At 43.0% G+C, this 15,527-nt stretch overlaps 1 protein-coding gene across 1 annotated transcript in view; it reads right to left on the bottom strand.

Annotated features, from left to right (window-relative positions):
* The window catches only part of gbe1b (glucan (1,4-alpha-), branching enzyme 1b), a 105,458-nt gene that overhangs the window by 41,395 nt on the left and 48,536 nt on the right, over positions 1-15,527 (bottom strand). Inside the window, exons 10-12 of the mRNA XM_034291651.1 lie at positions 15,415-15,513; positions 10,674-10,784; positions 8,573-8,744 (exon numbers count right to left, since the gene is read on the bottom strand). Coding sequence (XP_034147542.1) covers positions 8,573-8,744; positions 10,674-10,784; positions 15,415-15,513 — 382 coding nt within the window. The remainder of the gene's footprint in view (positions 1-8,572; positions 8,745-10,673; positions 10,785-15,414; positions 15,514-15,527) is intronic.

Below are 15,527 nucleotides of genomic sequence, written 5' to 3'. Positions count from 1 at the left end.
CCACCCAGGCAAGATATTTCATTGGGTTGAAGTTCCCAGGTGTTTCTAATTTACATTGGAATTCCACACCTTTCACATTTCTTCAAAGTAATTTTGCCAGGCCTAACGTAACGTGGCCTTGACTCATTGGATTCTAATCTGTTGGGTGAGGAAAATCCAAATAAAATCCAAAATAAACAATTAATAACTGAAATTAAAGAACTGATGGGAGGCAGGAGGTCAGGGAGTGTGGAGCTTCTCTATCTGTGCCTCACATAGTCACCTTCTTCCTACATGGGACGTAGAAGTTTCTCTGTCCTCCTGCTGATGTCATGATTAACTTGGTGAGGCGTTTCATTACCGCCATGCTGTTTCGCCACAGTAACACATGACCCACTCACTGCTAGCTGCTACCTACCTTAATGTTAAAGACACTCCTACTACCTTTAAAATATCACCTCTCCCTTTCTCATGCCTCTTTCTCTCATGTTTCCCTCCCTCACTCATATGCCTCTTACTGATTTCTCAAACACCCTCCTCATCACTTTCCCCCTTCTCCCTCATCCTCTCCCCCTTCTCCCTCATCCTCTCCCCCTTCTCCCTCATCCTCCCCCCCTTCTCCCTCATCCTCCCCATCTCTCTCACTGTTTGCTGTTGTCCATGTGTAAATATATGGGTTTCTGTTGTCCATGTGTAAATATATGGATTTCTGTTGTCCATGTGTAAATATATGGGTTTCTGTTGTCCATGTGTAAATATATGGGTTTCTCCAGGGTAGGCAGGTCCAATGTATTTGCTTGCTCCAACAGTTTGTTCTTGTTCAGCACTGGCTTAATGATTGTGGCCCATTGATCCATTGACATGATATCTTATATTTACTCGACTTTCCCCCATATTAACTGTGTCCCAAATGCATCTGCTTCTCAGACAAAAATAGTAAATAGGCAAGACAATAGGACTGCATGGATTTAGTAAACTTATTTTTTTAGTACCTTTGACTTGTTTAGGTCTGCTGTGTTTGTTAACAGCAGGACATTAATCATTCTTTAGTAGTTGTATGGAATTATCTTCTTGTAGTTCTACAGCGTTAAAAGGTTGTAGCACTTCACCTGCGGGCTAAACAAACTCTACTCACTAATTTCAAAGCCAACTCAGCACTCCATAGGACGTCATAAGAAAAGGAAAAGTGGAGGGAAGAATTATAAATGACCTAGTACATATCAAATGAAGTACCAGTACATACCAGGTCAAATAATGGTTTAGGGCTGGTACATACCATTTATAAACACAGTAATGGAATGGGACATACCAAGTAGAGTCAGGGAAAAAGCCCAGCACATACAAGGTAGAGTCAGGGAAAAGGCCCAGCACATACTAGGTAGGGTCAGGTAAAAAGCCCAGCACATACAAGGTAGAGTCAGGGAAAAGGCCCAGCACATACTAGGTAGGGTCAGGTAAAAAGCCCAGCACATACAAGGTAGAGTCAGGTAAAAGGCCTAGTACATGCAAGGTAGAGTCAGTTAAAAGGCCTAGTACATACAAGGTAGAGTCAGGAAAAAGGCCTAGTACATACAAGGTAGAGTCAGGAAAAAGGCCTAGTACATACAAGGTAGAGTCAGGAAAAAGGCCCAGCACATAGCAGAATCGTAATTGACTTTTATAAGTAAATGTAAAGAAACCCAGAATTAAAACTTGGTGTAAATGAGCAGCTAGTGGAAGACAACACAAAGTCTTCTTAAAGTCAACATACATTATGTGGAATCTGAGCATTAACAATTACAACATGAATATACGTTTCGTTGGAAGTGAATGTGCCTAGATAATGCGAACAACAGAAACCTCTCTGTTTAGATTATCTCTCTTTAGGTTGTGCTCCAATGACCACAGGAATGTTTACATTGACCATTTGGCATGGGGATTACGGTCTTGGAAACCTGATCTTTGCTAGGTAGACACACCCTTCAATGTATATATCAGCTTGTAACCAACATTACAGTGAGAAGAGATTGAGTGAGATGAGATTGATGTTGTCTAAGGAAGACCAGGTCAGTAACCTCATGAACAAGATTATTAAATGCTGCAATAAATAACTGAATTACTCTCTCCCTTGACAACGGGGAATACAATAATTATTTCAACCACTATATGAAATGGCTGATTTCTAACAATTACAATTCATTACCATAAAGCAAAAATCCAATACACTCATTCACAGTAATTTAAAGTTGGATCCCTGCATACCAAAATAATCAGGCCAAATTTATGATCAAACCAAATACCAAGACAAAATAAGATTTCAAGTGGTCACAGAGCACCAACCTGCTCGAACCAGCAGGGGGAGTAACTGCTTCATTTTGATTACCATTGATGACAAGTTGAATGTAAAGCTCTGCCTATGAATTTGAAAGTATTTTAATGATTAGGTTTCTTCTATATTTTCCAGAAATGTTGTTTGAATGGATTGGCCCCTTGAAAGGATTAGACGTTCAATATTTTGTTAGGTGTTTGCTCATTTATAGATTTATTGTAAGCCATAGCAATCAATCTAAAAATTAAAAAAGGTAATTCTGCTAATAGTCATGAAAAATTGAACATGAAATGTCCTCAAACCTTGACCGCCAGCATAAGGATGAATAGAGACCTTAACATTGAATCTGTCTCCATACCTGATACCACTCACTAACCAGATAAAGAGTTATATCAGACATTAAATCCAGGTTAAAAACACTTCTCTTCTCATGTGCCTATGGCTGAGCACTTAAACTTAACCAAACTGCCTTATAGCTTCCTATGTTTTTATCCCACTCTTTAATATTTATATGTTTTCTTATTGTATTTTTTATTATTATGATGTATTCATTTGTTTTAATGTTTTCATTTGAGAATTTGTTTTTATGTTACTGTACATTCATATATTTTCTGTAAAGCACATTGAATTACTTCGATGTATGAATTGTGCTATATAAATAAACTTGCTTGCTTGCTAACCAGATAGAGAATGATACTAGACAATAACCAGAAAGAATTGTATCAGACATTAACCAAATAGAGAACAATGCCAGACACTAACGAGATAGTAAGAAAATGATATCAGATACTACCTCACTAGTGTCTGGTATAATTCTCTTACTATCTGGTGAGAGTTTGGTATCATTCTCTTACTAACAATATAGTAAGAGAATGATACCAAATACTAACCAGATAGTAAGAGAATGATACCAGACACTAACAAGGTAGTATCTGATATGCTTTTTTAATTAGCCAAATGAATATTAGCTTAATACATTTGCAGAATATTAATCTTCAGTAAAATAAGCAGAGAAAATTCAAAGAGAGATGATTGATAGGGTGTTTATGTAATTTAGTTTCTCTTTCCCTCCTAAAATAACAAGAAACAAGACAAGCCTAGTTCAGCCGTCCCGCAATAGAAAGTGTTTCCATCTCGAGATTCAAACCCGGGTCGCCCACATGAAAAGCTGTGTCGTTAACCACTACACCACAGGGTTGTACATTTGCCAGCTGTCAGTATAGCCTCGTCTATACTCACACCCGGCATCTGTACATCCTAAACAAATCCTCTTTTGCCACTGGCTATTTTAATAGTTAACTGGCCAATCGTGAATGACATTGATACAGTTAAACTGACTAACGTTTCTTACTAAGTTTACCTTCACCACAAATAGCGTCTATATATGGTGTTTGCCACTGGCCTTTTTAACAGCGTATTAGCCAGTAATAAACTTTACCAGTATCTACAAACTTACCGGAATAGTCATAAGAATTGAGCAATTGCTAGCAAGTCTGCCAAAGCTATTTCATTTCATGGCATAAGAACCTCTTTTTTTCTTTCATGGCAAAACAACTTACTTCATGAATGACATTTATACAATAACTACAGTGGGGCAAAAAAGTATTTAGTCAGCCACCAATTGTGCAAGTTCTCCCACTTAAAAAGATGAGAGAGACCTGTAATTTTGATCATAGGTACACTTCAATTATGAGAGACACAGTGAGGAAAATAAAATCTAGAAAATCACATTGAAGGATTTTTATGAATGTATTGGTAAATACCTCAGTAAAATAAGTATTTGGTCACCTACAAAACAAGCAAGATTTCTGGCTCTCACAGACCTGTAACAACTCTCACAGACCTGTAACAACGTCCTCCACTCGTTACCTGTATTAATGGCACCTCTTTGAACTTGTTATCAGTATAAATGACACCTGGCCACAACCTCAAACAATCACACTCCAAACTCCACTATGGCCAAGACCAAAGAGCTGTCAAAGGACACCAGAATTAATTGTGGACACCAGAACAAAATTGTAGACCTGCACCAGGCTGGAAAGACAATCTGCAATAGGTAAGCAGCTTGGTGTGAAGAAATCAACTGTGGAAGCAATTATAAGAAAATGGAAGACATACAAGACTACTGATAATCTCCCTCGATCTGGGGCTCCACGCAAGATCTCACCCCGTGGGGTCAAAATGATCACAAGAACGGTGAGCAAAAATTCAGAACCACATGGGGGGACCTAGTGAATGACCTGCAGAGAGCTGGGACCAAAGTAACAAAGGCTACCATCAGTAACACACTACGCCGGCAGGGACTCAAATCCTGCAGTACCAGACGTGTCCCCCTGCTAAATCCAGTACATGTCCAGCATTTGGATGGTCCAGAAGAGGATTGGGAGAATGTCATATAGTCAGATGAAACCAAAATAGAACTTGTTGGTAAAACCTCAACTCGTCGTGTTTGGAGGAGAAAGAATGCTGAGTTGCATCCAAAGAACACCTTACCTACTGCGAAGCATGGGGGTGGAAACATCATGCTTTGGGGCTGTTTTCCTGCAAAGGGACCAGGGCGACTGATCCGTGTAAAGGAAAGAATGAATGGGGCCATGCATCGTGAGATTTTGAGTGAAAACCTCCTTCCATCAACAAGGGCATTGAAGATGAAACTTGGCTGGGTTTTTCAGCATGACAATGATCCCAAACACACCGCCCGGGCAACGAAGGAGTGGCTTTGTAAGAAGCATTTCAAGGTCCTGGAGTGGCCTAGCCAGTCACCAGATCTCAACCCCATAGAAAATCTTTGGAGGGAGTTGAAAGTCTGTGTTGCCCAGCGACAGCCCCAAAACATCACTGCTCTAGAGAAGATCTGCATGGAGGAATGGGCCAAAATACCAGCAACATTGTGTGAAAACCTTGTGAAGGTTTGACCTCTGTCATTGCCAACAAAGGGTATATAACAAAGTATTGAGATTAACTTTTGTTATTGACCAAATACTTATTTTCCACCATAATTTACCAATAAATTCATAAAAAATACTACAATGTGATTTTCTGTATTTTTGTTTCTCATTTTGTCTCTCATAGTTGAAGTGTACCTATGATGAAAATTACAGGCCCCTCTCATCTTTTTAAGTTGGAGAACTTGCACAATTGGTGGCTGAATAAATACTTTCTTGCCCCACTGTATCAATAAAAGTGACGATAACTAACTTTTCCATCAAGTGAAGACTAGAGAATGGAATCTACCAGAAATAATTAATAAATATTGTTGCTCTCAAAAGAATTGAACTTAGGTATTCCACATGGGAGGAACTGTCTTTAACCACTACGCCACAGCATTACATGTTTCAGCAGTCACTAGACTCCACTGAGGATCGTGTTAAACTGACTAACGTTTCTTATTAAGTTTACCTCCATCATTGCATCTATGAACTGTATTGCTTTTGCCACTGGCCGTTATAACAGCTTATTAGCCAGTAATAGGCTTACTAGTATCTACTAACTTCCTAGGAATAATCATAAGAATTTAGCAATTGCGAGCGAGACTAAAGACTATTCTACACTCACATAAAGGATTATTAGGAACACCTGTTCAATTTCTCATTAATGCAATTATCTAATCAACCAATCACATGGCAGTTGCTTCAATGCATTTAGGGGTGTGGTCCTGGTCAAGACAATCTCCTGAACTCCAAACTGAATGTCAGAATGGGAAAGAAAGGTGATTTAAGCAATTTTGAGCGTGGCATGGTTGTTGGTGCCAGATGGGCCGGTCGGAGTATTTCACAATCTGCTCAGTTACTGGGATTTTCACACACAACCATTTCTAGGGTTTACAAAGAATTTGGCGTAAACAGAATGAGAACATGGATCCATCCTGCTTTGTTACCACTGAGCAGGCTGCTGGTGGTGGTGTAATAGTGTGGGGGATGTTTTCTTGGAACACTTTAGGCCCCTTAGTGCCAATTGGGCATCGTTTAAATGCCACGGCCTACCTGAGCATTGTTTCTGACCATGTCCATCCCTTTATGACCACCATGTACCCATCCTCTGATGGCTACTTCCAGCAGGATAATGCACCATGTCACAAAGCTTGAATCATTTCAAATTGGTTTCTTGAACATGACAATGAGTTCACTGTACTGAAATGGCCCCCACAGTCACCAGATCTCAACCCAATAGAGCATCTTTGGGATGTGGTGGAACAGGAGCTTCGTGCCCTGGATGTGGATCCCACAAATCTCCATCAACTGCAAGATGACATCCTATCAATATGGGCCAACATTTCTAAAGAATGCTTTCAGCAACTTGTTTCAAAATGGCAGTTCTAGTGTTAAGAGAATGATATCAGAAACAAACTAGATAGTAAGACAATGATATCAGAAACGAACTAGATAGTAAGACAATGAAATCAGACACTAACCAGATAGCCAGGGAATGATCAGACACTAACCAGAAAGTTAGAGAATGATCAGACACAAACCAGAAAGTTAGAGAATGATCAGACACAAACCAGATAGCCAGGGAATGATCAGACACTAACCAGATAGCCAGGGAATGATCAGACACTAACCAGAAAGTTAGAGAATGATCAGACACAAACCAGAAAGTTAGAGAATGATCAGACACAAACCAGAAAGTTAGAGAATGATCAGACACAAACCAGATAGCCAGGGAATGAACAGACACTAACCAGATAGCCAGGGAATGATCAGACACTAACCAGAAAGTTAGAGAATGATCAGACACTAACCAGAAAGTTAGAGAATGATCAGACACAAACCAGATAGCCAGGGAATGATCAGACACTAACCAGATAGCCAGGGAATGATCAGACACTAACCAGAAAGTTAGAGAATGATCAGACACAAACCAGAAAGTTAGAGAATGATCAGACACAAACCAGAAAGTTAGAGAATGATCAGACACAAACCAGATAGTAAGACAATGAAATCAGACACTAACCAGATAGCCAGGGAATGATCAGACACTAACCAGAAAGTTAGAGAATGATCAGACACAAACCAGAAAGTTAGAGAATGATCAGACACAAACCAGAAAGTTAGAGAATGATCAGACACAAACCAGATAGCCAGGGAATGAACAGACACTAACCAGATAGCCAGGGAATGATCAGACACTAACCAGAAAGTTAGAGAATGATCAGACACAAACCAGAAAGTTAGAGAATGATCAGACACAAACCAGATAGCCAGGGAATGATCAGACACTAACCAGATAGCCAGGGAATGATCAGACACTAACCAGAAAGTTAGAGAATGATCAGACACAAACCAGAAAGTTAGAGAATGATCAGACACAAACCAGAAAGTTAGAGAATGATCAGACACAAACCAGATAGTAAGACAATGAAATCAGACACTAACCAGATAGCCAGGGAATGATCAGACACTAACCAGAAAGTTAGAGAATGATCAGACACAAACCAGAAAGTTAGAGAATGATCAGACACAAACCAGAAAGTTAGAGAATGATCAGACCCAAACCAGATAGCCAGGGAATGAACAGACACTAACCAGATAGCCAGGGAATGATCAGACACTAACCAGAAAGTTAGAGAATGATCAGACACAAACCAGAAAGTTAGAGAATGATCAGACACAAACCAGATAGCCAGGGAATGATCAGACACTAACCAGATAGCCAGGGAATGATCAGACACTAACCAGAAAGTTAGAGAATGATCAGACACAAACCAGAAAGTTAGAGAATGATCAGACACAAACCAGAAAGTTAGAGAATGATCAGACACAAACCAGATAGTAAGACAATGAAATCAGACACTAACCAGATAGCCAGGGAATGATCAGACACTAACCAGAAAGTTAGAGAATGATCAGACACAAACCAGAAAGTTAGAGAATGATCAGACACAAACCAGATAGCCAGGGAATGATCAGACACTAACCAGAAAGTTAGAGAATGATAAGACACTAACCAGATAGTTAGAGAATGATATCGGATGCATACCAGATCCGGAATAAAACAGACACAAACATTTATCAGTCAGACAATGATAATCAGCACATTGTGAATCCGCATCCTATTCCCTATATAGTGTACTACTGTGGAACATGCTGGTCTCATATGAAATAGGTGTGATTTTTACTGCAGGCATATTAAATGAGCTCCAGAGGGTTAAGACAATGTTTTCTAATGGTCCTGAAAAACATTATTTGATGGTGATTGTCAAACAAGAATGAGTCATCGTTGAAAGAAATCACTACTTTTGTATCCATTCCATCAAACCAACACACCTCCATGTCCTTGACTCACCCATGAAGTTGAGGTAGCCTTCTCCACCCAGGGCGTGTGTGATTAGGCGGATCATCTTGTGAAGCTGGATGCCCCGGTCAATGATGGGCGTCATGGAGACGAGAGAACTCATGTTGGTGTACATCTCCTTATCCATCAGCCAGAAGGCCAGGGACTTATCACCTACCAGGGACTGTCCACACAGACAAACACATTACAGTGCATAAACCGTCTGTTGCAACAACAGACATACAGACTAAGGTCGTCCAGGCGACTGACTCCATGACCACGCAGTCTAGGGTCGTCCAGGCCACTGACTTCATGACCAGGTATTCTAGGGTCGTCCAGGCCACTGACTCCACGACCACGCAGTCTAGGGTCGTCCAGGCCACTGACTTCATGACCAGGTATTCTAGGGTCGTCCAGGCCACTGACTCCATGACCATGCAGTCTAGGGTCGTCCAGGCCACTGACTCCATGACCATGCAGTCTATGGTCGTCCTGGCCACTGACTCTACGACCACGCAGTCTAGGGTCGTCCAGGCCACTGACTTCATGACCAGGTATTCTAGGGTCGTCCAGGCCACTGACTCCATGACCATGCAGTCTAGGGTCGTCCAGGCCACTGACTCCATGACCATGCAGTCTATGGTCGTCCTGGCCACTGACTCTACGACCACGCAGTCTAGGGTCGTCCAGACCACTGACTTCATGACCAGGTATTCTAGGGTCGTCCAGGCCACTGACTCCATGACCACGCAGTCTAGGGTCGTCCAGGCCACTGACTCTACGACCACGCAGTCTAGGGTCGTCCAGGCCACTGACTTCATGACCAGGTATTCTAGGGTCGTCCAGGCCACTGACTCCATGACCATGCAGTCTAGGGTCGTCCAGGCCACTGACTCCACGACCACGCAGTCTAGGGTCGTCCAGGCCACTGACTCCACGACCATGTATTCTAGGGTCGTCCAGGCCACTGACTCCATGACCATGCAGTCTAGGGTCGTCCAGGCCACTGACTCCATGACCATGCAGTCTATGGTCATCCTGGCCACTGACTCCACGACCACGCAGTCTAGGGTCGTCCAGGCCACTGACTTCATGACCAGGTATTCTAGGGTCGTCCAGGCCACTGACTCCATGACCATGCAGTCTATGGTCGTCCTGGCCACTGACTCTACGACCACGCAGTCTAGGGTCGTCCAGGCCACTGACTTCATGACCATGTATTCTAGGGTCGTCCAGGCCACTGACTCCACGACCACGCAGTCTAGGGTCGTCCAGGCCACTGACTCCACGACCACGCAGTCTAGGGTCGTCCAGGCCACTGACTCCACGACCACGCAGTCTAGGGTCGCCCAGGCCACTGACTTCATGACCATGTATTCTAGGGTCGTCCAGGCCACTGACTTCATGACCATGTATTCTAGGGTCGTCCAGGCCACTGACTCCACGACCACGCAGTCTAGGGTCGTCCAGGCCACTGACTTCATGACCAGGTATTCTAGGGTCGTCCAGGCCACTGACTCCATGACCATGCAGTCTAGGGTCGTCCAGGCCACTGACTCCATGACCATGCAGTCTATGGTCGTCCTGGCCACTGACTCTACGACCACGCAGTCTAGGGTCGTCCAGGCCACTGACTTCATGACCATGTATTCTAGGGTCGTCCAGGCCACTGACTCCACGACCACGCAGTCTAGGGTCGTCCAGGCCACTGACTTCATGACCAGGTATTCTAGGGTCGTCCAGGCCACTGACTCTACGACCATGCAGTCTAGGGTCGTCCAGGCGACTGACTCCACGACCACGCAGTCTAGGGTCGCCCAGGCCACTGACTCCACGACCACGCAGTCTAGGGTCGCCCAGGCCACTGACTTCATGACCAGGTATTCTAGGGTCGTCCAGGCGACTGACTCCATGACCATGTATTCTAGGGTCGTCCAGGTGACTCCATTACAATTTAGTCTAGTGGGTAGCATCAGCCAAGGAGCAAATCTAAATTTCTTCAACAGATATATAGCTCTACAACACCTCTATTGCTCTATAACAGATCTCAACTCTACAACAGATGTATGGCTCCGCTATAGCTCTCGTTATGATGCTCGCCTGTTTGTCCTACCTGGTCATGGCTTTCTGCATAGGCGATGCACTTCTCTCCATAACGTCTGTTCGTCAAAGTGTAGATGATGTTCCCCATGTCCCATGCTTCGTCTGATAACTCCTTCAGAATCTGAACAGTAACATGACAAGAAAAATTACTCTAGGCCTTTCTTTCTTTCTTAGTCTATCAGTCCAGCCCCGCCCCATTGTCTATCGGTCCCGCCCCGCCCCATGGTCTATCGGTCCCGCCCCGCCCCATGGTCTATCGGTCCGGACCCGCCCCATGGTCTATCGGTCCGGACCCGCCCCATGGTCTATCGGTCCGGACCCGCCCCATGGTCTATCGGTCTGGCCCCATCGTGTATCAGATTGGCCTTGGTCAGTAACTCAGGTCCTAGCAGTTCTTACTGATTTTCAAACAGCATATTGCATAGCTCCGGATGCAATATTCATCTGGGGGATGTCTTCGCTCTGGTTGCAGTTATTTCTGAATTATTTTAGTTTTCTTTTCCCCTGAGGAGAGGTTGTAGACAGGGTAACAGAGAAAACAAGTGGAGCGGAGAGCTGTGTAGCATCACAGTGTTTATTCATCAGTGCTGGGAAGTGGTCATGTATCTGTTCGGAGTGTGGCCTGTGTGTGTGAAGAGATCTGGTGAGGCTCTCAGGGTTACTTTCATTTTATTTATTAAACACACACAGATACAGAGCATCGATATGAATGGGTGGAGGCATAGGTCCCTGGACAGATGAGCTTGCCTGTGTGTGTGTGTAGTTGTAAATGATTGTGTGTGTGGTTTTAAGTGGTGTGTGTCTGTATGTCTGTGTGTGGTTCTGTTTGCACAAACTAACAGGCTGTGAAGAATGAGGCTTCAAACAAGAAAACCAACAGATATGGAATCCATCTCTTGTTCGGGATGATTGTATTAGATTAAAGCCACAAAACCTCTAATTAGATAATGTTAGAAAAACCCTGTGAACATAACTGGATCCTGTTACAAAACCCAGTGACTTAATGTTACCAAACATAGTGACTTAACAATGTTACCAAACCCAGTCAGCCTTAACGTGACAAAATCATGTTATACTTAATTATAAATGACTGTTGACTAATAATTTTTTCATATACAGAATCCTTGCATTTAACAGACAACCAATAATTCAGAAGCAAGAGATTTAAATGTAAACAAACAATTAAAATCTGGAGCAATGAAGACCAGGAGGAGTTGGTGGAGGAAGAGGGAAAGGAATGGTTAGAAGGACATGACAGAAGAAGACAAGCTGAATGGGATTGCTAAGAAGAACTAGGACAATTGAGAGAGGTAGATCTGGAGAGGAATGGTGAATACACAACATATACTGGCTCTGCAACAGTCTTGCTCTTACAATCTGCTGTTTCAATAACATCCATGACGCCTGTCCCATCGGCTGTTTCAATAACATCCATGATGCTTAATTCATTGGCTGTTTAAGTAACAGTCGTTCACAGCTCCTTTGCCCACAGCAGTACAATATTCCCACACTCTTTGCCAGAGCAACTTATAGTTAGTGTATTCATCTTACTGTAAATACTATAGGTGTGACAAACACACAAGGATAAAATAAACAAAATAAAATGTGGTAAAACTTGTGACCAGGGCCTTGCTCTGATTGGTCCATGGTTTAGCCTTAGTTTATACAGAAAGTACAACTAATCTACACTAATGTTATTCTGAATTCCTGTCGGTGGAACATATTTTGTTTCAGTGTGTGTGTGTGTGTGTGTGTGTGTGTGTGTTTGTGTGTGTTTAGCTGCCAACATAGTCTGCAGGGTACCCTCTGACCCTGGGACAGCAGCTTCCTGGCCTCTCTAACTGCAGTGTACAGCCTCATTCAGACCCGTAATGCCTCAATGAGAATTAAGAGACTGAAACAGAGGGAGGGACAGTGAAAGAGGAGAGAGATGAAGACAACCTGCAGACAAGTAAAACAATAAACAGAGGGGATGAAAGAGACCACTATTGTCTTCTCCTCTCCTCCATCCTCTGCTCCCCTACCTCCTCCATCCTCTGCTCCCCTACCTCCTCCATCCTCTGCTCCCCTACCTCCTCCATCCTCTGCTCCCCTACCTCCTCCATCCTCTGCTCCCCTACCTCCTCCATCCTCTGCTCCCCTACCTCCTCCATCCTCTGCTCCCCTACCTCCTCCATCTCCTGCTCCCCTACCTCCTCCATCCTCTGCTCCCCTACCTCCTCCATCCTCTGCTCCCCTACCTCCTCCATCCTCTGCTCCCCTACCTCCTCCATCCTCTGCTCCCCTACCTCCTCCATCCTCTGCTCCCCTACCTCCTCCATCCTCTGCTCCCCTACCTCCTCCATCCTCTGCTCCCCTACCTCCTCCATCCTCTGCTCCCCTACCTCCTCCATCCCCCTGTCTGATCTCCATACCTCTAACACCTCTCTCAAATCAATGGGCTTCAGTGGCATGGAAAATGTCTTTACGGTGGGTCGTGCCTAAAGGTTAGAAACCCCTGGGCTGGCAGTTAAAGGCCAGAGGCCCCTGGGCTGGCAGTTAAAGGCCAGAGGCCCCTGGGCTGGCAGTTAAAGGCCAGAGGCCCCTGGGCTGGCAGTTAAAGGCCAGAGGCCCCTGGGCTGGGGGATAAAGGGCATAGACCCCTGTGTTGATGCTAATGGTCAGAGACCCCTGGGCTGGGGGTTAAAGGGCAGAGACCCCTGGGCTGGGGGTTAAAGCATCTGATAAATGTAAATGTACTAGGCTGTTGTACAACACAGGTTCTAGTAAGGTAATGATCCTTCGGATGGCTTGCAATAACAGGGCATTTGTGGTGCTTGCAGGGGTATACTTCAGCTAACTACTCAAGCAGGCCTGGAAAATGCACCGGGGTAAGGATACATAAAGAGACAATGAAATAAAGGCTGCAATCCAACCACATCACTTTTAAAGAAGCAGTCTGGGTGAACCTCCCAGAGGTCTGGATGTGTTCATATGTGCATAATATGACTTCAAATGTTTTATATTCAGATCTGCACGATTCATATGGATGACCTATTTTGTGATTAAAACAATGGATATCAACAAAATGAGAAGTCTGCATTTCTGAATGTGCTATATCCTCCACTCTGTCAGGAAGTGGAAAAGGCATTTTTAAAGGGGAGATGGGCAAAAATGGGGACAATGTCTTTCTGCCCATCTCCCCTTTATAAGAAAGCATGACAGAAGGTAGTAAATAACTGGTCGAGACAACCTTCCTGTCAGCACCTGAACGCCTCCAATTCTCCTCTCGGACTGCTTTGACTTTTTATAATTATGGATCTTAAGAAATTGTATTTTGAATTAAATGGACGCTAATCCAATCTGTGCTCATTTCTGTTAGTCAATAACCCTTACATTACTTCAACTAAATGTCAAGGTTTGTAGACATTTAGAGGTAGAAAGTGTCTCTCTTCCTCTTCTCGCCTTCTACCTCTCCAAACCTTGACATTTTCTTTCCTACTGGAACACAATTAAGAGAAATAGTAGAAAATGAATAATTCGGACTGAGAAGTACAAATGCCTTCATTAAACTATAACACTCCCACCTCACAGCACATAGGCATTCATTACTGTAACTTTCACACCTGGCAAAACGCATAGTAGTGCTGCACTTCCCCCAAAAATAACCACCATATCTACCTCACAGCTAAGTTTACAGATATTCATACACTGTCTTGAGGAGTTAATTAACTCTGATTTAATTTGAGCTTCACCTTACCACGAATAACACAATTAGTGAATCACTGTGCATGATTAAAACAACCATATTAGCAATAAATACTATTTACTTCCAAGTCTTCTACACTGACTCATTGGATCCTTCTTAAATCATTGGATCCTGGTACAAACCTATTTCCAAATTGGGAGGCTGTGTAAAATGTAAAGAAAATGAAATGATGGGCAAATCATTCAAACCCTATTTTCATTTGAAAATAGTACAAAGACAAAATATTAAATGTTGAAACTGAGAAATGTTACGGATTCTTGAAAAATGCCCACCTTCAATTGTATGCCAGCAACACTGGCATAAGATTCAAAAAATCTGGGACAGAGAAAACAAAAGCCTGGAAAAGTTGAGTAATGCTAAAAAAAACACCTCACAACTAGGTTAATTGGCAATAGATCAGTAACATGATTGGGTATAAAAAGAGCATCCCAGCGAGAATGGGTCTTTCAGAAGTAAAGATGGGGAGGGGTTCACCACTCTGTGAAAGACTGCACCGGCAAAGATTGCAACAATATTAGAATAACGTTTCTCAATGTGAAGTTGAGAAACGTTATGGGGGATCTCATCAACCTACTAGTCCAAGAACCCCTATTATCTCTATTAAGTTGGCTAATATCAGATCTCTCACCAAAATAAATTTCTTGGTAAATGATATTATAATATCCTTCAACTCAAATGTTATGTTTCTCACAAAAACTTGACTATCAGAAGATCGTAGTGCTACTGTTCTCAACAATGTGGCTATATGAATATGTTTCGAAATGTTAGGAAAGGAGGAGGAGTGGCTGCCCTATTCAAAGATACATTTCAGTGCAAAGAAAACACACTTGATAACTGTATTTCTTTTGAATCCCTCTGTTTTACATTGAAGGGTACTGAACTACTCTTTTTATATCTTTATATTCAATTTTTATTTGCATTTTACACAGCATCCAAACTTTTTTAGAAAAGTGGTTGTACAAGGCCATGGATGCATTGTGATGTGTCATATGGAGGCGTTCACCTGGATCCATTTGTCTGGAACAGCCATGGCCAGGCGATAGTCAAAGCCCAGCCCTCCTTCGGACACCTTCTTACACAGAGCTGGCATGCCAGACACATCCTACAAGACACATT

This window comes from Esox lucius, chromosome 1 (assembly GCF_011004845.1).
Source record: "Esox lucius isolate fEsoLuc1 chromosome 1, fEsoLuc1.pri, whole genome shotgun sequence".
NCBI lineage: Eukaryota > Metazoa > Chordata > Actinopteri > Esociformes > Esocidae > Esox > Esox lucius.
This window is presented reverse-complemented; position numbering and strand designations above follow the sequence as displayed.